This window comes from Panulirus ornatus, chromosome 15, assembly GCF_036320965.1.
Source record: "Panulirus ornatus isolate Po-2019 chromosome 15, ASM3632096v1, whole genome shotgun sequence".
Lineage (NCBI taxonomy): Eukaryota > Metazoa > Arthropoda > Malacostraca > Decapoda > Palinuridae > Panulirus > Panulirus ornatus.
The window spans coordinates 19,020,035-19,045,045 of record NC_092238.1 but is presented as its reverse complement, the minus strand read 5'-3'; the positions used below and the strand labels follow the sequence as shown (position 1 = coordinate 19,045,045).

General features: G+C 40.9%; 1 protein-coding gene across 1 annotated transcript in view; it reads left to right on the top strand.

Annotated features, from left to right (window-relative positions):
- Positions 1-25,011, top strand: part of LOC139753740 (tuberin-like) — a 354,102-nt gene that overhangs the window by 271,591 nt on the left and 57,500 nt on the right. The window contains exon 13 of the mRNA XM_071670536.1: positions 15,528-15,668. Within this exon, the coding sequence (XP_071526637.1) occupies positions 15,528-15,668 (141 nt within the window). The remainder of the gene's footprint in view (positions 1-15,527; positions 15,669-25,011) is intronic.

Genomic DNA, 25,011 nt, shown 5'->3' with positions numbered 1-25,011 from the left:
TATATATTGATTTTTTTTTTTTTTTGCTTTGTCGCTGTCTCCCGCGTTTGCAAGGTAGCGCAAGGAAACAGACGAAAGAAATGGCCCAACCCACCCCCATACACATGTATATACATACGTCCACACACGCAAATATACATACCTACACAGCTTTCCATGGTTTACCCCAGACGCTTCACATGCCCTGATTCAATCCACTGACAGCACGTCAACCCCGGTATACCACATCGATCCAATTTACTCTATTCCTTACCCTCCTTTCACCCTCCTGCATGTTCAGGCCCCGATCACACAAAATCTTTTTCACTCCATCTTTCCACCTCCAATTTGGTCTCCCACTTCTCCTCGTTCCCTCCACCTCCGACACATATATCCTCTTGGTCAATCTTTCCTCACTCATTCTCTCCATGTGCCCAAACCATTTCAAAACACCCTCTTCTGCTCTCTCAACCACGCTCTTTTTATTTCCACACATCTCTCTTACCCTTACGTTACTTACTCGATCAAACCACCTCACACCACACATTGTCCTCAAACATCTCATTTCCAGCACATCCATCCTCCTGCGCACAACTCTATCCATAGCCCACGCCTCGCAACCATACAATATTGTTGGAACCACTATTCCTTCAAACGTACCCATTTTTGCTTTCCGAGATAATGTTCTCGACTTCCACACATTCTTCAAGGCTCCCAGAATTTTCGTCCCCTCCCCCACCCTATGATCCACTTCCGCTTCCATGGTTCCATCCGCTGCCAGATCCACTCCCAGATATCTAAAACACTTTACTTCCTCTAGTTTTTCTCCATTCAAACTTACCTCCCAATTGACTTGACCCTCAACCCTACTGTACCTAATAACCTTGCTCTTATTCACATTTACTCTTAACTTTCTTCTTTCACACACTTTACCAAACTCAGTCACCAGCTTCTGCAGTTTCTCACATGAATCAGCCACCAGCGCTGTATCATCAGCGAACAACAACTGACTCACTTCCCAAACTCTCTCATCCCCAACAGACTTCATACTTGCCCCTCTTTCCAAAACTCTTGCATTCACCTCCCTAACAACCCCATCCATAAACAAATTAAACAACCATGGAGACATCACACACCCCTGCCGCAAACCTACATTCACTGAGAACCAATCACTTTCCTCTCTTCCTACATGTACACATGCCTTACATCCTTGATAAAAACTTTTCACTGCTTCTAACAACTTGCCTCCCACACCATAAATTCTTAATACCTTCCACAGAGCATCTCTATCAACTCTATCATATGCCTTCTCCAAATCCATAAATGCTACATACAAATGTATTGATTTATATTTATTTATTCATTTATCTTACTTTATCGCTCTCTCCGGCATTAGCCAAATAGCGCAAGGAAACAGACAAAAGAATGGTCCAATCCACCCACATACATATGTATTCTTATCAACACCCACACATGCACATATACATACCCATACATTTCAATGTATAAATACATATACAGACAAATGTATATATACACATATACATATTCATACATGCTGCCTTCATCCATTTCCGCCGCCACCCCGCTACACATGAAATGAAACCCCCCTCTGCCCATGTGCACGCAAGATAGTGCTAGGAAAAGACAACAAAGGCCACTTTCACTCAGTCTCTAACTTTCATGTGTGTGAAAGAAGATATTTGAGAGTAAATGTGAATAAGAGCAAGGTTATTAGGTACAGTAGGGTTGAGGGTCAAGTCAATTGGGAGGTAAGTTTGAATGGAGAAAAACTGGAGGAAGTAGTGTTTTAGATATCTAGGAGTGGATCTGGCAGCGGATGGAATCATGGAATCGGAAGTGAATCATAGGGTGGGGGAGGGGGCTAAAATTCTGGGAGCCTTGAAGAATGTTTGGTAGTCGAGAACACTATCTCAGAAAGCAAAAATGGATATGTTTGAAGGAATAGTGGTTCCAACAATGTTGTATGGTTGCGAGGCATAGGCTATGGATAGAGTTGTGCGCAGGAGGGTGATATGCTGGAAATGAGATGTTTGAGGACAATATGTGGTGTGAGGTGGTTTGATCGAGTAAGTAATAATAGGGTAAGAGAGATGTATGTTTAATTATTTATTTTGCTTTGTCACTGTCTCCCGCGTTTGCGAGGTAGCGCAAGGAAACACACAAAAGAAATGGCCCAACCCACCCCCATACACATGTACATATATACACGTCCACACACGCAAATATACATACCTATACATCTCAATGTACACATATATATACACACACAGACATATACATATATACACATGTACATAATTCATACTGGCTGCCTTTATTTATTCCCATCACCACCTCGCCACACATGGAACAACATCCCCCTCCCCCCTCATGTGTGCGAGGTAGCGCTAGGAAAAGACAACAAAGGCCCCATACGTTCACACTCAGTCTCTAGCTGTCATGTAATAATGCCCGAAACCACAGCTCCCTTTCCACATCCAGGCCCCACAGAACTTTCCATGTTTACCCCAGACGCTTCACATGCCCTGATTCAATCCATTGACAGCACGTCGACCCCGGTATACCACATCGATCCAATTCACTCTATTCCTTGCACGCCTTTCACCCTCCTACATGGTCAGGCCCCAATCACTCAAAATCTTTTTCACTCCATCTTTCCACCTCCGATTGGTCTCCCACTTCTCCTCGTTCCCTCCACCTCTGACACATATATCCTCTTTGTCAATCTTTCCTCACTCATTCTCTCCATGTGACCAAACCATTTCAAAACACCCTCTTCTGGTCTCTCAACCACACTCTTTTCATTTCCGCACATCTCTCTTACCCTTACATTACTTACTCGATCAAACCACCTCACACGACATATTGTCCTCAAACATCTCATTTCCAGCACATCCACCCTCCTGCGCACAACTCTGTCCATAGCCCACGCCTCGCAACCATACAACATTGTTGGAACCACTATTCCTTCAAACATACCCATTTTTGCTTTCCGAGATAATGTTCTCGACTTCCACACATTCTTCAAGGCTCCCAGGATTTTCGCCCCCTCCCCCACCCTATGATTCACTTCCGCTTCCATGGTTCCATCCGCTGCCAGATCCACTCCCAGATATCTAAAACACTTTACTTCCTCCAGTTTTTCTCCATTCAAACTTACCTCCCAATTGACTTGACCCTCAAACCTACTGTACCTAATAACCTTGCTCTTATTCACATTTACTCTTAACTTTCTTCTTTCACACACTTTACCAAACTCAGTCACCAGCTTCTGCAGTTTCTCACATGAATCAGCCACCTAGCGCTGTATCATCAGCGAACAACAACTGTGCTCACTTCCTAAGCTCTCTCATCCACAACAGACTTCATACTTGCCCCTCTTTCAAAACTCTTGCATTCACCTCCCTAACAACCCTATCCATAAACAAATTAAACAACAATGGAGACATCACACACCCCTGCCGCAAACCTACATTCACTGAAAACCAATCACTTTCCTCTCTTCCTACATGTACACATGCCTTACATCCTCGATAAAAACTTTTCACTGCTTCTAACAACTTGCCTCCCACACCATATATTCTTAAGTACCTTCCACAGAGCATCTCTATCAACTCTATCATATGCCTTCTCCAGATCCATAAATGCTACATACAAATCCATTTGCTTTTCTAAGTATTTCTCACATACATTCTTCAAAGCAAACACCTGATCCACACATCCTCTATATATATATATATATATATATATATATATATATATATATATATATATTTTTTTTTTTTTTTTTTTTTTTTTTTTTTTTCTGTCTCCTGCGTTTGCGAGGTAGCGCAAGGAAACAGACGAAAGAAATGGCCCAACCCACCCCATACACATGTATATACACACGTCCACACACACACAAATATACATACCTACACAGCTTTCCATGGTTTACCCCAGACGCTTCACATGCCTTGATTCAGTCCACTGACAGCACGTCAACCCCGGTATACCACATCGCTCCAATTCACTCTATTCCTTGCCCTCCTTTCACCCTCCTGCATGTTCAGGCCCTGATCACACAAAATCTTTTTCACTCCATCTTTCCACCTCCAATTTGGTCTCCCTCTTCTCCTCGTTCCCTCCACCTCCGACACATATATCCTCTTGGTCAATCTTTCCTCACTCATTCTCTCCATGTGACCAAACCATTTCAAAACACCCTCTTCTGCTCTCTCAACCACGCTCTTTTTATTTCCACACATCTCTCTTAACCTTACGTTACTTATATATATATATATATATATATATATATATATAAGTGCAAAGAATATATATATATATATATATATATATATATATATATATATATATATATAAAAGATTCTGAGTGATCAGGGCCTGAATATATAACAATGGAAGTAAGGGGAGTGGGGGAGGAATGGGATGTATTTAGGGAATCAGTGATGGATTGCGCAAAAGATGCTTGTGGCATGAGAAGAGTGGGAGGTGGGCTGTTTAGAAAGGGTAGTGAGTGGTGGGATGAAGAAGTAAGAGTATTAGTGAAAGAGAAGAGAGAGGCATTTGGACGATTTTTGCAGGGAAAAAATGCAATTGAGTGGGAGAAGTATAAAAGAAAGAGACAGGAGGTCAAGAGAAAGGTGCAAGAGGTGAAAAAAAGGGCAAATGAGAGTTGGGGTGAGAGACTATCAGTAAATTTTAGGGAGAATAAAAAGATGTTCTGGAAGGAGGTAAATAGGGTGCGTAAGACAAGGGAGCAAATGGGAACTTCAGTGAAGGGCGTAAATGGGGAGGTGATAACAAGTAGTGGTGATGTGAGAAGGAGATGGAATGAGTATTTTGAAGGTTTGTTGAATGTGTCTGATGACAGAGTAGCAGATATAGGGTGTTTGGGTCGAGGTGGTGTGCAAAGTGAGAGGGTTAGGGAAAATGATTTGGTAAAAAGAGAAGAGGTGGTAAAAGCTTTGCGGAAGATGAAAGCCGGCAAGGCAGCAGGTTTGGATGGTATTGCAGTGGAATTTATTAAAAAAGGGGGTGACTGTATTGTTGACTGGTTGGTAAGGTTATTTAATGTATGTATGACTCATGGTGAGGTGCCTGAGGATTGGCGGAATGCGTGCATAGTGCCATTGTACAAAGGCAAAGGGGATAAGAGTGAGTGCTCAAATTACAGAGGTATAAGTTTGTTGAGTATTCCTGGTAAATTATATGGGAGGGTATTGATTGAAAGGGTGAAGGCATGTACAGAGCATCAGATTGGGGAAGAGCAGTGTGGTTTCAGAAGTGGTAGAGGATGTGTGGATCAGGTGTTTGCTTTGAAGAATGTATGTGAGAAATACTTAGAAAAGCAAATGGATTTGTATGTAGCATTTATGGATCTGGAGAAGGCATATGATAGAGTTGATAGAGATGCTCTGTGGAAGGTATTAAGAATATATGGTGTGGGAGGCAAGTTGTTAGAAGCAGTGAAAAGTTTTTATCGAGGATGTAAGGCATGTGTACGTGTAGGAAGAGAGGAAAGTGATTGGTTCTCAGTGAATGTAGGTTTGCGGCAGGGGTGTGTGATGTCTCCATGGTTGTTTAATTTGTTTATGGATGGGGTTGTTAGGGAGGTAAATGCAAGAGTCTTGGAAAGAGGGGCAAGTATGAAGTCTGTTGGGGATGAGAGAGCTTGGGAAGTGAGTCAGTTGTTGTTCGCTGATGATACAGCGCTGGTGGCGGATTCATGTGAGAAACTGCAGAAGCTGGTGACTGAGTTTGGTAAAGTGTGTGAAGAAGAAAGTTAAGAGTAAATGTGAATAAGAGCAAGGTTATTAGGTACAGTAGGGTTGAGGGTCAAGTCAATTGGGAGGTGAGTTTGAATGGTGAAAAACTGGAGGAAGTGAAGTGTTTTAGATATCTGGGAGTGGATCTGTCAGCGGATGGAACCATGGAAGCGGAAGTGGATCATAGGGTGGGGGAGGGGGCGAAAATTTGGGAGCCTTGAAAAATGTGTGGAAGTCGAGAACATTATCCCGGAAAGCAAAAATGGGTATGTTTGAAGGAATAGTAGTTCCAACAATGTTGTATGGTTGCGAGGCGTGGGCTATGGATAGAGTTGTGCGCAGGAGGATGGATGTGCTGGAAATGAGATGTTTGAGGACAATGTGTGGTGTGAGGTGGTTTGATCGAGTAAGTAACGTAAGGGTAAGAGAGATGTGTGGAAATAAAAAGAGCGTGGTTGAGAGAGCAGAAGAGGGTGTTTTAAAATGGTTTGGGCACATGGAGAGAATGAGTGAGGAAAGATTGACCAAGAGGATATATGTGTCGGAGGTGGAGGGAACGAGGAGAAGAGGGAGACCAAATTGGAGGTGGAAAGATGGAGTGAAAAAGATTTTGTGTGATCGGGGCCTGAACATGCAGGAGGGTGAAAGGAGGGCAAGGAATAGAGTGAATTGGAGCGATGTGGTATACAGGGGTTGACGTGCTGTCAGTGGATTGAATCAAGGCATGTGAAGCGTCCGGGGTAAACCATGGAAAGCTGTGTAGGTATGTATATTTGTGTGTGTGGACGTGTGTATGTACATGTGTATGGGGGGGGTTGGGCCATTTCTTTCGTCTGTTTCCTTGCGCTACCTCGCAAACGCGGGAGACAGCGACAAAGTATAAAAAAAAAAAAAAATATATATATATATATATATATAGGTTATTTATTCCCTGGGGATAGGGGAGAAAGAATACTTCCCACGTATTCCCTGCGTGTCGTAGAAGGCGACTAAAAGGGAAGGGAGCGGGGGGCTGGAAATCCTCCCCTCTCGTTTTTTTTTTTTTTCTTTTTTTTTTTTTTCTCTTTTTTTTTTTTTAATTTTTCCAAAAGAAGGAACAGAGAAGAGGTCCAGGTGAGGATATTCCCTCAAAGGCCCAGTCCTCTGTTCTTAACGCTACCTCGCTATCGCGGGAAATGGCGAATAGTATGAAAAAAAAAAATATTTATTCTGTTGGTCAATCTTTCCTCACTCATTCTCTCCATGTGACCAAACCATTTCAAAACACCCTCTTCTGCTCTCTCAACCACGCTCTTTTTATTTCCACACATCTCTCTTAACCTTACGTTACTTATATATATATATATATATATATATATATATATATATATATATATATATATATATATATATATGTGTGTGTGTGTGTATTCCCTGCGTGTCGTAGAAGTCGACTAAAAGGGGAGGGAGCGGGGGGCTGGAAATCATCCCATCTTGTTTTTTTTCAATTTTCCAAAAGAAGGAACAGAGAAGGGGGCCAGGTGAGGATATTCCCTCAGAGGCCCAGTCATCTGTTCTTAACGCTACCTAGCTAATGCGGGAAATGGCGAATAGTTTGAAAGAAAGAAATATATATATATATATATATATATATATATATATATATATATATATATATATATATATATATATATATCCATAAATGCTACATACAAATTCATTTGCTTTTCTAAGTATTTCTCTCATACATTCTTCAAAGCAAACACCTGATCCACACATCCTCTACCACTTCTGAAACCACACTGCTCTTCCCCAATCTGATGCTCTGTACATCCCTTCACCCTCTCAATCAATACCCTCTCATATAATTTACCAGGAATACTCAACAAACTTATACCTCTGTAATTTGAGCACTCAGTCTTATCCCCTTTGCTTTTGTACAATGGCACTATGCAAGCATTCCGCCAATCCTCAGGCACCTCACCATGAGTCATACATACATTAAATAACCTTACCAACCAGTCAACAATACAGTCACCCCCTTTTTTAATAAATTCCACTGCAATACCATCCAAACCTGCTGCCTTGCCAGCTTTCATCTTCCGCAAAGCTTTTACTACCTCTTGTCTGTTTACCAAATCATTTTCCCTAACCCTCTCACTTTGCACACCACCTCGATCAAAACACCCTATATCTGCCACTCTATCATCAAACACATTCAACAAACCTTCAAAATACTCACTCCATCTCCTTCTCACATCACCACTACTTGTTATCACCTCCCCACTTGCGCCCTTCACTGAAGTTCCCATTAGCTCCCTTGTCTGATGCACTTTATTTACCTCCTTCCAAAACATCTTTTTATTCTCCCTAAAATTTAATGATACTCTCTCACCCCAACTCTCATTTGCCCTCTTTTTCACCTCTTGCACCTTTCTCTTGAACTCCTGTCTCTTTCTTTTATACATCTCCCACTCAATTGCATTTTTTCCCTGCAAAAGTCGTCCAAATGCCTCTCTCTTCTCTTTCACTAATAATCTTACTTCTTCATCCCACCACTCACTACCCTTTCTAATCAACCCACCTCCCACTCTTCTCATGCCACAAGCATCTTTTGTGCAATCCGTCACTGCTTCCCTAAATACATCCCATTCCTCCCCCACTCCCCTTACTTCCATTGTTCTCACCTTTTTCCATTCTGTACTCAGTCTCTCCTGGTACTTCCTCACACAAGTCTCCTTCCCAAGCTCACTTACTCTCACCACCCTCTTCACCCCAATATTCACTCTTTTTTTCTGAAAACCCATACAAATCTTCACCTTCACCTCCACAAGATAATGATCAGACATTCCTCCAGTTGCACCTCTCAGCACATTAACATCCAAAAGTCTCTCTTTTGCGCGCCTGTCAATTAACACGTAATCCAATAACGCTCTCTGGCCATCTCTCCTACTTACATACGTATACTTATGTATATCTCGCTTTTTAAACCAGGCATATGATAGAGTTGATAGAGATGCTCTGTGGAAGGTATTAAGAATATATGGTGTGGGAGGCAAGTTGTTAAAAGCAGTGAAAAGTTTTTATCGAGGATGTAAGGCATGTGTATGTGTAGGAAGAGAGGAAAGTGATTGGTTCTCAGTGAATGTAGGTTTGCGTCAGGGGTGTGAGATGTCTCCATGGTTGTTTAATTTGTTTATGGATGGGGTTGTTAGGGAGGTCAATGCAAGAGTTTTGGAAAGAGGGGCAAGTATGCAGTCTGTTGTGGATGAGAGAGCTTGGGAAGTGAGTCCGTTGTTGTTCGCTGATGATACAGCACTGGTGGCTAATTCATGTGAGAAACTGCAGAAGCTGGTGACTGAGTTTGGTAAAGTGTGTGAAAGAAGAAAGTTAAGAGTAAATGTGAATAAGAGCAAGGGTATTAGGTACAGTAGGGTTGTGGGTCAAGTCAATTGGGAGGTAAGTTTGAATGAGAAAAACTGGAGGAAGTAAAGTGTTTTAGATATCTGGGAGTGGATCTGGCAGCGGATGGAACCATGGAAGCGGAAGTGAATCATAGGTTGGGGGAGGGGGCGAAAATCCTGGGAGCCTTGAAGAATGTGTGGGTCGAGAACATTATCTCGGAAAGCAAAAATGGGTATGTTTGAAGGGATAGTGGTTCCAACAATGTTGTATGGTTGCGAGGCATGGGCTATGGATAGAGTTGTGCGCAGGAGGGTGGATGTGCTGGAAATGAGATGTTTGAGGACAATGTGTGGTGTGAGGTGGTTTGATCGAGTAAGTAACGTAAGGGTAAGAGAGATGTGTGGAAATAAAAAGAGCATGGTTGAGAGAGCAGAAGAGGGTTTTTTGAAATGGTTTGGGCACATGGAGAGAATGAGTGAGGAAAGATTGACAAAGAGGATATATGTGTCGGAGGTGGAGGGAACGAGGAGAAGTGGGAGACCAAATTTTAGGTGGAAAGATGGAGTGAAAAAGATTTTGTGTGATTTGGGCCTGAACATGCGGGAGGATGAAAGGAGGGCAAAGAATAGAATGAATTGGATCAATGTGGTATACCGGGGTTGACGTGCTGTCAGTGGATTGAATCAGGGCATGTGAAGCGTCTGGGGTAAACCATATTTATATATATTATTTTTTTTTTTATTTTACTTTGTCGCTGTCTCCCGCGTTTGCGAGGTATATATATATATATATATATATATATATATATATATATATATATATATATATATATATATCTATATATATGGAGAGAGATGGGTGATTATTGGTGCATATGCACCTGGGCATGAGAAGAAAGATCATTAGAGGCAAGTGCTTTGGGAGCAGCTGAATGAGTGTGTTAGTGGTTTTGATTCAAAAGACCAGGTTATAGTGATGGGTGATTTGAATGCAAAGGTGAGTAATGTGGCAGTTGAGGGAATAATTGGTATACATGGTGTGTTCAGTGTTTTAAATGGAAATGGTGAAGAGCTTGTAGATTTATGTGCTGAAAAAGGACTGGTGATTGGGAATACATGGTTTAAAAAGCGAGATATACATAAGTATACGTATGTAAGTAGGAGAGATGGCCAGAGAGCGTTATTGGATTACATGTTAATTGATAGACGCACGAAAGAGAGACTTTTGGATGTTAATGTGCTGAGAGGTGCAACTGGAAGGATGTCTGATCATTATCTTGTGGAGGTGAAGGTGAAGATTTATGGGGGTTTCAGAAAAGATGAGAGAATGTTGGGGTGAAGAGAGTGGTGAGAGTAAGTGAGCTTGGGAAGTAGACTTGTGTGAGGAAGTACCAGGAGAGACTGAGTACAGAATGGAAAAAGGTGAGAACAAAGGAGGTAAGGGGAGTGGGGGAGGAATGGGATGTATTTAGGGAAGCGATGATGGCTTGCGCAAAAGATGCTTGTGGCATGAGAAGAGTGGGAGGTGGGTTGATTAGAAAAGGTAGTGAGTGGTGGGATGAAGAAGTAAGATTATTAGTGAAAGAGAAGAGAGAGGCATTTGGACAATTTTTGCAGGGAAAAAATGCAAATGAGTGGGAGAGGTCTAAAAGAAAGAGGCAGGAGGTCAAGAGAAAGGTGCAAGAGGTGAAAAAGAGGGCAAATGAGAGTTGGGGTGAGAGAGTATCATTAAATTTCAAGGAGAATAAAAAGATGTTTTGGAAGGAGGTAAATAAAGTGCGTAAGACAAGGGAGCAAATGGGAACTTCAGTGAAGGGGGCTAATGGGGAGGTGATAAAAAGTAGTGGTGATGTGAGGAGATGGAGTGAGTATTTTGAAGGTTTGTTGAATGTGTTTGATGATAGAGTGGCAGATATAGGGTGTTTTGGTCGAGGTGGTGTGCAAAGTGAGAGGGTTAGGGAAAATGATTTGGTCAATAGAGAAGAGGTAGTAAAAGCTTTACGGAAGATGAAAGCCGGCAAGGCAGCAGGTTTGGATGGTATTGCAGTGGAATTTATTGAAAAAGGGGGTGACTGTATTGTTGACTGTTTGGTAAGGTTATTTAATGTATGTATGACTCATGGTGAGGTGCCTGAGGATTGGCGGAATGCGTGCATAGTGCCATTGTACAAAGGCAAAGGGAATAAGAGTGAGTGCTCAAATTACAGAGGTATAAGGTTGTTGAGTATTCCTGGTAAATTATATGGGAGGGTATTGATTGAGAGGGTGAAGGCATGTACAGAGCATCAGATTGGGGAAGAGCAGTGTGGTTTCAGAAGTGGTAGAGGATGTGTGGATCAGGTGTTTGCTTTGAAGAATGCATGTGAGAAATACTTAGAAAAACAAATGGATTTGTATGTAGCATTTATGGATCTGGAGAAGGCATATGATAGAGTTGATAGAGATGCTCTGTGGAAGGTTTTAAGAATATATGGTGTCGGAGGCAAGTTGTTAGAAGCAGTGAAAAGTTTTTATCGAGGATGGAAGGCATGTGTACGTGTAGGAAGAGAGGAAAGTGATTGGTTCTCATTGAATGTAGTTTGCGGCAGGGGTGTGTGATGTCTCCATGGTTGTTTAATTTGTTTATGGATGGGGTTGTTAGGGAGGTGAATGCAAGAGTTTTGGAAAGAGGGGCAAGTATACAGTCTGTTGTGGATGAGAGAGCTTGGGAAGTGAGTCAGTTGTTGTTCACTGATGATACAGCACTGGTGGCTGATTCATGTAAGAAACTGCAGAAGCTGGTGACTGAGTTTGGTAAAGTGTGTGAAAGAAGAAAGTAAAGAGTAAATGTGAATAAGAGCAAGGTTATTAGGTACAGTAGGGTTGAGGGTCAAGTCAATTGGGAGGTAAGTTTGAATGGAGAAAAACTGGAGGAAGTAAAGTGTTTTAGATATCTGGGATTGGATCTGGCAGCGGATGGAACCATGGAAGCGGAAGTGAATCATAGGGTGGGGGAGGGGGCAAAAATTCTGGGAGCATTGAAGGATGTTTGGAAGTCGAGAACATTATCTCGGAAAGCATAAATGGGTATGTTTGAAGGAATAGTGGTTCCAACAATGTTGTATAGTTGCGAGGCTTGGGCTATGGATTGATTTGTGCGCAGGAGGGTGGATATGCTGGAAATGAGAATTTTGAGGACAATATGTGGTGTGAGGTGGTTTGATCGAGTAAGTAATGTAAGGGTAAGAGAGATGCGTGGAAATAAAAAGAGTGTGGTTGAGAGAGCAGAAGAGGGTGTTTTGAAATGGTTTGGTCACATGGAGAGAATGAGTGAGGAAAGATTGACCAAGAGGATATATGTGTCAGAGGTGGAGGGAACGAGGAGAAGTGGGAAACCAAATTGGAGGTGGAAAGATGGAGTGAAAAAGATTTTGAGTGATCCTGGCCTGAACATGCAGGAGGGTGAAAGGTGTGCAAGGAATAGAGTGAATTGGAACGATGTGGTATACCGGGGTCGATGTGCTGTCAATGGATTGAACCAGGGCATGTGAAGCGTCTGGGGTAAACCATGGAAAGTTGTGTGGGGCCTGGATGTGGAAAGGGAGCTGTGGTTTCGGTGCATTATTTCATGACAGCTAGAGACTTAGTGTAAACGAATGGGGCCTTTGGTGTCTTTTCCTAGCGCTACCTCGCACACATGAGGGGGGAGGGAGTTGTTATTCCATGTGTGGCGGGGTGGCGATGGGAACAAATAGAGGAAGACAGTATGAATTATGTACATGTGTATATATGTATATGTCTGTGTGTGTATATATATGTGTACAGTGAGATGTATAGGTATGTATAATTGCGTGTGTGGACGTGTATGTATATACATGTGTATGTGGGCGGGTTGGGCCATTCTTTCATCTGTTTCCTTGCGCTACCTCGCTAACGCAGGAGACAGCGACAAAGCAAAACAAATTTTTTTTTTTTTTTGTCGCTGTTTCCCGCATTTGCGAGGTAGCGCAAGGAAACAGACGAAAGAAATGGCCCAACCCACCCCCATACACATGTATATACATACGTCCATACACGCAAATATACATACCTACACAGCTTTCCATGGTTTACCCCAGTCGCTTCACATGCCCTGATTCAATCCACTGACAGCACGTCAACCCCGGCATACCACATCGATCCAATGCACTCTATTCCTTGCCCGCCTTTCAACCTCCTGCATGTTCAGGCCCCGATCACACAAAATCTTTTTCACTCCATCTTTCCACCTCCAATTTGGTTTCCCACTTCTCCTCGTTCCCTCCACCTCTGACACATATATCCTCTTGGTCAATCTTTCCTCACTCATTCTCTCCATGTGCCCAAACCATTTCAAAACACCCTCTTCTGCTCTCTCAACCACGCTCTTTTTATTTCCACACATCTCTCTTACCCTTACGTTACTTACTCGATGAAACCACCTCACACCACACATTGTCCTCAAACATCTCATTTCCAGCACATCCATCCTCCTGCGCTCAACTCTATCCATAGCCCACGCCTCGCAACCATACAACATTGTTGGAACCACTATTCCTTCAAACATACCCATTTTTGCTTTCCGAGATAATGTTCTCGACTTCCACACATTCTTCAAGGCTCCCAGGATTTTCGCCCCCTCCCCCACCCTATGATCCACTTCCGCTTCCATGGTTCCATCCGCTGCCAAATCTACTCCCAGATATCTAAAACACTTTACTTCCTCCAGTTTTTCTCCATTCAAACTTACCTCCCAATTGACTTGACCCTCAACCCTACTGTACCTAATAACCTTGCTCTTATTCACATTTACTCTTAACTTTCTTCTTTCACACACTTTACCAAACTCAGTCACCAGCTTCTGCAGTTTCTCACATGAATCAGCCACCAGTGTTGTATCATCAGCAAACAACAACTGACTCACTTCCCAAGCTCTCTCATCCCCAACAGACTTCATACTTGCCCCTCTTTCCAAAACTCTTGCATTCACCTCCCTAACAACCCCATCCATAAACAAATTAAACAACCATGGAGACATCACACACCCCTGCCGCAAACCTACATTCACTGAGAACCAATCACTTTCCTCTCTTCATACACGTACACATGCCTTACATCCTTGATAAAAACTTTTCACTGCTTCTAACAACTTGCCTCCCACACCATATATTCTTAATACCTTCCACAGAGCATCTCTATCAACTCTATCATATGCCTTCTCCAGATCCATAAATGCTACATACAAATCCATTTGCTTTTCTAAGTATTTCTCACATACATTCTTCAAAGCAAACACCTGATCCACACATCCTCTACCACTTCTGAAACCACACTGCTCTTCCCCAATCTGATGCTCTGTACATTCCTTCACCCTCTCAATCAATACCCTCCCATATAATTTACCAGGAATACTCAACAAACTTATACCTCTGTAATTTGAGCACTCACTCTTATCCCCTTTGCCTTTGTACAATGGCACTATGCACGCATTCCGCCAATCCTCAGGCACCTCACCATGAGTCCTACATACATTAAATAACCTTACCAACCAGTCAACAATACAGTCACCCCCTTTTTTAATAAATTCCACTGCAATACCATCCAAACCTGCTGCCTTGCCGGCTTTCATCTTCCCCAAAGCTTTTACTACCTCTTCTCTGTTTACCAAATCATTTTCCCTAACCCTCTCACTTTGCACACCACCTCGACCAAAACACCCTATATCTGCAACTCTATCATCAAACACATTCAACAAACCTTCAAAATACTCACTTCATATCCTTCTCACATCATCACTACTTGTTATCACCTCCCCATTTGCGCCCTTCACTGAAGATCCCATTTGCTCCCTTGTCTTACGCACTTTATTTACCTCCTTCCAGAACATCTTTTTAATAATATATATATATATATATATATCTTTCTTTCTTTCTTTTATACTATTCGCCATTTCCCGCGTTAGCGAGGTAGCATTAAGAACAGAGGACTGGGCCTTTGAGGGAATACCCTCACCTGGCCCAATTCTCTGTTCCTTCTTTTGGAAAAAAAAAAAAAAAAAAAAAAAAACGAGAGGGGAGGATTTCCAGCCCCCCGCTCCCTCCCCTTTTAGTCGCCTTCTACGACACGCAGGGAATACGTGGGAAGTATTCTTAATCCCCTATCCCCAGGGATGATATATATATATATATATATATATATATATATATATATATATATATATATATATATGTATATATATATATATATATGGACCAGATTCCTTTAAAAGTTTTATACCTGAGGAACTTTAACTCCAGGGATAGTTGATCAATAATTCTTGTAGGTTACAGAGAATTACAAAGCATTGCATTCATCTTGTACATTTTGTTCTTTTCAGGTTGTGTTTCATGTGGCAACATTGATGCCGACAAAGGAGTCAGACCCAAAGTGTAATGGGAAGAAGCGCCACATTGGTAACAACTATGTTACTATTGTTTATAATGAAAGTGGTCATCCTTACAATATCAACACCATTAAAGTAAGAAAATTTATCCTCATAATCACAAATATCATAGATAAGAATTAGTTTGTAATGTAGAAATGGCCATTAAGCTTGAGTACTAAAGATACACTGTAACTTCTCAAATATGGTAACCTTGAAGCCTGGACAGTTGCTAGATCTTGGAATTTTTGGATTGTAGGTATCTGGTATGTCCATGAGACCTGATAGCAGATAAGTATATTGTAACTTAATCTGTGGAGTTTTCTGCTCCAAATATATAAGTTCTTGTAAGTTTTTAGTATCACAGTTATAGTTGTTTACTGTACTTAGCAAAAATTCTTAGTTGTTTCCAATCTTAAAATGTACATTTTGACAAAGGTAATTAGGATTGATTACTTAGTTGAAGAGGTTAGGGTGGTATCTGGCCCATTTGAGATGGAAATTGAATAAACTGAAATATCATCTTGCTCCCTTAACAGAAGTAAGGGCAGGTCTTACACTTCATCCATTGTGCAAGCTGATGTGGATGTGCTTTAGGAATCATCTGAACTCAGCTTCTTCTTGGAACTATTTAGCAAAAGGCTTTAAAGGGGTTGGAGCTTTGTACCTGTTGTACACAGGACTTTGTGACTTCTTCAGCCATTCTTGTGGTGTTACCTACCTCATATAATTCAGTTTTTCTTAGTTTGGTTTCTCTACAGAGTAGACTGAGGTAGTGATTGGCGATTACAAAGAAGTTGAAATGCTAGGGGTAGGGGGTTGCAGTGATTCCTTGATTTAGAGAGTTGATGGATTTGAGATGTTGAGTGTAGTAAATAGAATGGTTGATTCATTGTTATATTAATCTAAAGGAACTAGTGAATAGTATTTGATATGAATATATTTTCAAGGCAAAGGGAATAAAGGTGAGTGCTCAAATTACAGAAGTATAAGTTTGTTGAGTATTCCTGGGAAATTATATGGGAGGGTATTAATTGAGAGGGTGAAGGCATGTACAGAGCATCAGACTGGGGAAGAGCAGTGTGGTTTCAGGAGTGGTAGAGGATGTGTGGATCAGGTGTTTGCTTTGAAGAACGTATGCGAAATACCTAGAAAAGCAAATGGATTTGTATGTAGCATTTATGGATCTGGAGAAGGCATATGATAGAGTTGATAGAGATGCTCTATGGAAGGTATTAAGAATATATGGTGTTGGAGGCAAGTTGTTAGAAGCATTGAAAAGTTTTTATCGAGGATGTAAGGCATGTGTACAAGTAGGAAGAGAGGAAAGTGATTGGTTCTCAGTGAATGTCGGTTTGGACAGGGATGCGTGATGTCTCCATGGTTGTTTAATTTGTTTATGGATGGGGTTGTTAGGGAGGTGAATGCAAGAGTTTTGAGGAGAGGGGCAAGTATGCAGTCTGTTGTGGATGAGAGAGCGTGGGAAGTGAGTCAGTTGTTGTTTGGTGATGATACAGCACTGGTGGCTGATTCGGTGAGAAATTGAAGAAGCTGTTGACTGAGTTTGGTAAAGTGTGTGAAAGAAGAAAGCTGAGAGTAAATGTGAATAAGAGCAAGGTTATTAGGTACTGTAGGGTTGAGGGACAAGTCAGTTGGGAGGTATGTTCGAATGGAGAAAGACTAGAGGAAGTGAAGTATTTTAGATATGTGGGAGTGGATTTGGCAGCAGATGGAACATGGAAGTGTAAGTGAAATATAGGGTGGGGGAGGGGGCAAAAGTTCTGGAAGTGTTGAAAGATGTGTAGAAGGCGAGAATGTTATCTTGGAAAGGAAAAATTAGTATGTTTGAAGGAATAGTGGTTCCAACAATGTTATATGGTTGCGAGGAATGTGCTACAGATAGAGCTGTGTGGAGGAGGGTGGATGTGCAGAAAATGAGATGTTTGAGGACAATATGTGGTGTGAGGTGGTTTGATTGAGTAAGTAATGAAAGGGTAAGAGAGATATGTGGTAATAAAAAGAGTGTGGTTGAGAGAACAGAAGAGCGTATTTTGAAATGGTTTGGTCACATGGTGAGAATGAGTGAGGGAAGATTGACAAAGAGGATATAATTGTCATAAGTGGAGGGAACTAGGAGAAGTGGGAGACCAAATTGGAGGTGGAAAGATGGAGTGAAAAAGATTTTGAGTGATCGGGGCCTGAACGTGTAGGAGGGTGAAAGACATGCAAGGAATTGAGTGAATTGGAACAATATGGTGGTATACCGGGGTCGATGTGCTGTCAATGGATTGAACCAGGGCATGTGAAATGTCTGGGGTAAACCATGGAAAGTTTTGTGGGGCTTGGATGTGGTAAAGGAGCTGTGGTTTTGGTGCATTATACATGACAGCCAGAGACTGAATGTGAACGAATGTGGCCTTTGTTTTCTTTTCCTAGTGCTACCTCATGCACATGAAGGGGGAGGAGGTTGTCATTTCATCTGTGGCGGGGTGGTGATGGGAATGAATAAGGGAAGACAGTATGAATTATGTACATGTATATATATGTATATGTCTGCGTGTGTGTATATATATATATATTTTTTTTTTTTTTTTTTTATACTTTGTCGCTGTCTCCCGCGTTTGCGAGGTAGCGCAAGGAAACAGACGAAAGAAATGGCCCAACCCCCCCCCATACACATGTACATACGTCCACACACGCAAATATACATACCTACACAGCTTTCCATGGTTTACCCCAGACGCTTCACATGCCTTGATTCAATCCACTGACAGCACGTCAACCCCTGTATACCACATCGCTCCAATTCACTCTATTCCTTGCCCTCCTTTCACCCTGCTGCATGTTCAGGCCCCGATCACACAAAATCTTTTTCACTCCATCTTTCCACCTCCAATTTGGTCTCCCTCTTCTCCTCGTTCCCTCCACCTCCGACACATATATCCTCTTGGTCAATCTTTCCTCACTCATTCTCTCCATGTGCCCAAACCATTTCAAAACACCCTCTTCTGCTCTCTCAACCACGCTCTTTTTATTTCCACACATCTCTCTTACCCTTACGTTACTTACTCGATCAAACCACCTCACACCACACATTGTCCTCAAACATCTCATTTCCAGCACATCCATCCTCCTGCGCACATCTCTATCCATAGCCCACGCCTCGCAACCATACAACATTGTTGGAACCACTATTCCTTCAAACATACCCATTTTTGCTTTCCGAGATAATGTTCTCGACTTCCACACATTTTTCAAGGCTCCCAAAATTTTCGCCCCCTCCCCCACCCTATGATCCACTTCCGCTTCCATGGTTCCATCCGCTGACAGATCCACTCCCAGATATCTAAAACACTTCACTTCCTCCAGTTTTTCTCCATTCAAACTCACCTCCCAATTGACTTGACCCTCACCCCTACTGTACCTAATAACCTTGCTCTTATTCACATTTACTCTTAACTTTCTTCTTCCACACACTTTACCAAACTCAGTCACCAGCTTCTGCAGTTTCTCACATGAATCAACCACCAGCGCTGTATCATCAGCGAACAACAACTGACTCACTTCCCAAGCTCTCTCATCCCCAACAGACTTCATACTTGCCCCTCTTTCCAGGACTCTTGCATTTATATATACGTTGAGATGTATAGGTATGTAAATGTGCGTGTGTGGACGTGTATGTATGTACATATGTATGTGGGTGGGTTGGGCCATTCTTTCGTCTGTTTCCTTGCGTTACCTCACTAACACGTGAGACAGCGACAAAGTATTATAAATGAATAAGTATTTTTAAGCATACAAAAAAGTATGCACAATTATGTAAACATTCAAGTTGTTCATGATTATAATTTAGCAGTAAATTACTTCTTGAAAAATGTTGCTATAAATGAATGGACATTTTGTTTGGTGTTTAAGATCTTCTAGTGGAAGTGGCTCCTTTGTCTCAATGAAAGACAGTGTGAATGACTGGTTTCAGGTAATCTATTTTGCATTATGATTTTATTACTGTCACTGAGGTTAATGTTTTATAAGTGGGGTAGCTTTTCAGAAGTGTGTAACAGTGAGTGAATGCGAGTCATAATTATGTAAATACAAACTTTTGGTTATCATAATTTTTGTATGGAGATAATGCTATTTCTCCTCTGTGGTCTGTCCTATGAGCATGAGAGACATTCTATTGGATATCTCTAGAAAAGTCAATGTTAGGACCTTTTAACTATTATTATTTCTGGTGAGGAAACACTGGCCTGCCTCATCTTTTGCTAATTATTCATCCATGGGAGCATCAGCTTATTCATTTTAAGCTCACCATGAGCCTATCATAGTTTGCCACACAGATGGTTCCAGTGAGCAGTACCAGAATTTGTGGATCATATTCTGTCGAGATGCATGGTTCTTGCTACCAGAGCAGCTTTTTCTGTCCCGTGGGTTAGAATTTTTTTTATATTTACAATTTAGTGTACCATATTAAGAGAAAAGCCTTACCTGGAAAAAAGTATTTGATTGGAAAAATGATAGGTATAAACAGTCTTGAAGCATTTGATATTAAAGAAAGAGAGATATCATACTTCAATAAGTACAGTACCCCTTATGGATTATGAATACTTAAATATTAGAATAAGTCAGTGAACAATAGGTATGTGAATACTTAAAATTTTTTATGATCTCCCAATTCAAAACAGTGCCTGAAGGAGCAATCTTAACTTTAGATTAATAAACTTCGGAAGAAATATGTACAATAATTTTCTGTCTTAAGGTGCCGATAGAAAAGAGAATTGACTGTTAAGGTAGATCAAAATGGTAGTGAACAATAGACAGGAACTTTCAGTCAAAATCATATTTGAATAGAAAAAAAGAAATATGTCTTTATGGAAAGAACTTACAGATTGAACTTGTAAACTTGTAATTGTTAATACAATTTCTAATGATTTAGCAGTTTCTAGGAAAGATATTGGAGTATTAAACAGGTTTAGTATTATGAATATAATACAAAAATGAAATTTGAAGATTGAAGATATGAAATAAAGCAAAATGACAAATGCAAACAATCTTAAGAAGCTGATATGAATCTAAAGTTGAGAGGTGGAGGGAAACCACTGCCTACACAGGCCCCACTTGTGCTAAGGATTCCTACTGCTCATCTTGCTTACTTTCAATATTTGAAGACTCAATATCCTTGAAATTGTTCTTCATACAACCTGAAGACAGATCATCATTTTCAAGTCATTGAGGAACATCTGCCTAGTCTTCTGAATCTAGCAAAAGCTGCCTGGTCTTCTGAATCTGGCAAAAGCATTTATCCTAGCAACTAATGCTAATGTCCTCTCTTAGGTAAGACTAGAGAGTGAGTGACAGTGGGAAGAAATTATCACACAACACCAACTAAGCAACCACTTTGACTCATTAGGTGTCCTTCACATAGAGGCAAGAAATTCAATGCTCACCTCATGTTGATCTACGTCTGGAATGATGTAAGGGTTAAGCATCCAGTAATAGTGGAACAGTTAAAACTTCCAAGAACCAAAATCGATAGCAATGGATGTAGAGGAAGAAAAAAATAAAGGTTAACGTAAACATGATATTGATGGAAAAGAACAGTTAGAACACTGACTGATATCGAATGATGAAAACAAAACCAAAGAGTGAAATAATGGAATGAGTGTGACAGAAAACAGGTGAAGAATTAGAAATAAAAGGAGATGCATTACTCAAATGAAACAATGAATGGGAGGAGTATGAAAGTAGAAATTATTGGTCAGCATCAAACAGAAGGCCAAATTGGAATGATGGCATAAACTAGTCTTAAAAAGAATGTGAAAAATATAGGACTAATTTAGGGGTGGCCAAATTAAGGCCTGCTAAGCAGTTTCTTGTGCCTACGTGTGTTTGGCATTATTATTATTATGTAAGTATTGGCCTTAGGTAAATGTTGCACTTACATGATATGAGAAAAAAAAAGGATAATACTAACCTGTTTTATAAAAAACTGGTATTACTAGTAACTTAAGATGTAGTTTGTAATGACTACAATGCTTTGTTCAGAGGAGTACTTTTCCCAACCATGTTATATATGTGTTCTGATTCTGCACCCACCTCTAGGCCCAGTTCTGCCTGGTTGTGATGCATTAGTTACCCATGAAAAGTGCAAGCAAGTTGTTTTATGCTGCTGTCCATACATAGTGTATCAGCTGTTGAATTATTTTAGCATTGATATTGATTCCAAGGCATGTTGTTTTATGGCATAGTCTTTTTCGAGGAAGGGGAAGCTTGATAGTGAATTCAGAGAGTTTAATAATGATTAGACTTAAAATACTTTTTTTTGAGTTTCAAAGTATGCTTGGTACGTTAAGAATATGTTACAGTGATGAAAGAACACAATATTCACTGTCACTATACATCAGAGTAGCTTTGTTAATGAAGAGGTACATAGGAGAAAAAGAAGTATTCACTAAAGTTTATCCTTATGCTAAAGGTAGTACAAAAGTGAGTTATGCTGTCTGCAAACTAATTGCTAAACAACTCAAGCTAAATTCAAACAGGGAGTTTGTAAAAGGGTGTCTTGTAACTGCAACAAAAATGTTGTGTCCTGAAAAGAAACACTTCCGTCAATCTATCTATATGTATCTCTGATGCCTTTTCCCTCCAGCAACTCCTTTGAGGGGGTTGCCATGAAAAAAGTCTCCATAACTGGTGAACTCCAGTGCCACTTCTCAGCCATATGTGTCTCACCCTTAACAGGCCACTGGCAGAAGGGAGCTCAAGCACAGTGTTTTCAGAGCCTTCCTAATGTTGTTGCCTAATGTTCCAGCCTAATACTTCTGCCTACTACTACATAAACTTTACCTAATGCTCCAGTCTAATGTTCCTACTGCTAGTCTCTCATGGTAAACAGTTACTTGAAGGATTAATGACATGTCAGACAACATCAAGAACAAATATTGGACACAATGAATAAATTTGAGTCTTATTGTATACGTATGGATGAATCTATGGATGTCAGTGATGCTGCATAGCTTGCCACTTTTTAATGTGGCTCAACTACTCAAATTTTGAAGTAAATGCTGTTGCATTTAGCTTGCATGATGGGTAACACTACAGGTGAAGATGTGATCAGTGAAGTGATGGGTACATTTTTGAAATGCAATTTAAAGTTAGGAAAACTCATTGGTATAACAGCCATGGATGGGTTTAATAAAGGCGGCACCGCGAGACTTGCATTTGAATGAGAGAAAGGAGGATAGAACTCTAAGATTGTTGTTTCGTTCTGCATTATTCACTAAGAAACGTATGTGCCACATAAATCAAATTGCGTCACGTGATGCCACTTATGTCACCTGTCATCTGTATTATAGCTCATGCTTTTCACCACAGGCAATTTAGAGAATGTTCAAGTGATATCAGCTCAGAATGCCATGAAGTCACCTTTGTTGCAAATTATGATGGCTAAGCCAAAGAAAAGTACTTAGGAGACTTTACAACATTCTTGATGGTGTATGAATGTTCATAGATATGCAAGGGAAGCCAATACAAGAATTATCTAGCAATAACTGGCTAATAGACTTAGCCGTTTTAGTAGATGTGACTGCTCATCTTAATGAACTGAATGCTAAACTTTAAGGAAAAGATCACTTTCTTAACAAACTTGTTGATTATATCAAATGACTCAAAAGTAAGGTGTTTATGGGAAAATCAGTTATCAAAATTCAGTGCAGTACACTTTACAGCAGTTGCTGCCAGTGCCACCATCAAATATAATGTGACTAAATATGCAGGTGATGTAAGAGCTGTAAAAGAACAACTTGAATCAAGGTTTGCCAGTTTACATGCTCTCAGGATGAAGCTGCAAATGTTTGCATCTCCATTTGCTGTTAATGTTGATGCAGCTCCTGAACAGTTACTGATGGAAGTGATAGGTTTGCAGTGCAACAGTGAATGTGAAAACAAATTGAGAGTTCCAGCAATATTATATGGTTGTGAGGCATGAGCTATAGAGTTGTACAGAAGAGGGTGGATGTGTTGGAAATGATATGTTTGAGGACAATATGTGGTGTGAGGTAGTTTGATAGAGTACGTAATGGAAGGGTAAGAGAGAGGTTTGGTAAGAAAAAGGGTGGTTGAGAGAGCAGAAGAGGATGTATTGAAATGGTGTGGACATTTGGAGAGAATGAGTGAGGAATGGTTGACAAAGAGGATATATGTGTCAGAGGTGGAGGGAACAAGGAGAAGCAGAAGACCAAATTAAAGGTGGAAGGATGGAGTGAAAAAGATTTGAGTGATCGGGGCTTGAATATTCAGGAGGGTGACAGGCTTGCAAGGAATATAGTAAATTGGAATGATGTGGTATACTGGGGTCGACGAGCTGTCAGTGGACTGAACCAGGGCATGTGGAACGTTTATGATGAACCATGTAAAGGTCTGTGGGACCTGGATGTGGGTAGGGAGCTGTGCTTTAGGTATATTGCACATGACAACTAGAGACTGAGTATGAACAATTGTGGCCTTTTTTTCTGTTTTCATGACACTACCTTGCTGAAGAGGGGATCAATGATGTTGTTTCCTGTGAGGTGGGGTGGCTCCGCAAATGGATAGAAGACAAGCAAGTACGAATATATACATGTGTATATATGTATATATCTTTGTGTATGTATGTATATGTTGATATATACATGCATCCCCTCCTTGTATTTTAACTTTCTAAAAGGGGAAACAGAAGAAGGAGTCACACGAGGAGTGCTCATCCTCCTCGAAGGCTCAGATTGGGATGTCTAAATGTGTGTGGATGTAACCAAGATGAGAAAAAAGGAGAGATAGGTAGTATGTTTGAGGAGAGGAACCTGGATGTTTTGGCTCTGAATGAAACGAAGCTCAAGGGTAAAGGGGAAGAGTGGTTTGGGAATGTCTGGGGAGTAAAATCAGGGGTTAGTGATAGGACAAGAGTAAGGGAAGGAGTAGCACTACTCCTGAAACAGGAGTGGTGGGAGTATGTGATAGAGTGTAAGAAAGTAAACTCTAGACTGATATGGGTAAAACTGAAAATGGATGGAGAGAGATGGGTGATTATTGGTGCATATGCACCTGAGCATGAGAAGAAAGATCATGAGAGGCAAGTGTTTTGGGAGCAGCTGAGTGAGTGTGTTAGTAGTTTTGATGCACAAGACCGGGTCATAGTGATGGGTGATTTGAATGCAAAGGTGAATAATGTTGCAGTTGAGGGAATAATTGGTGTACATGGGGTGTTCAGTGTTGTAAATGGAAATGGAGAAGAGCTTGTAGATTTATGTGTTGAAAAAGGACTGGTGATGGGAATACCTGGTTTAAAAAGAGAGATATACATAAGTATACATATGTAAGTAGGAGAGATGGCCAGAGAGCATTATTGGATTGCGTTTTAATTGATAGGCGCGCGAAAGAGACTTTTGGATGTTAATGTGCTGAGAAG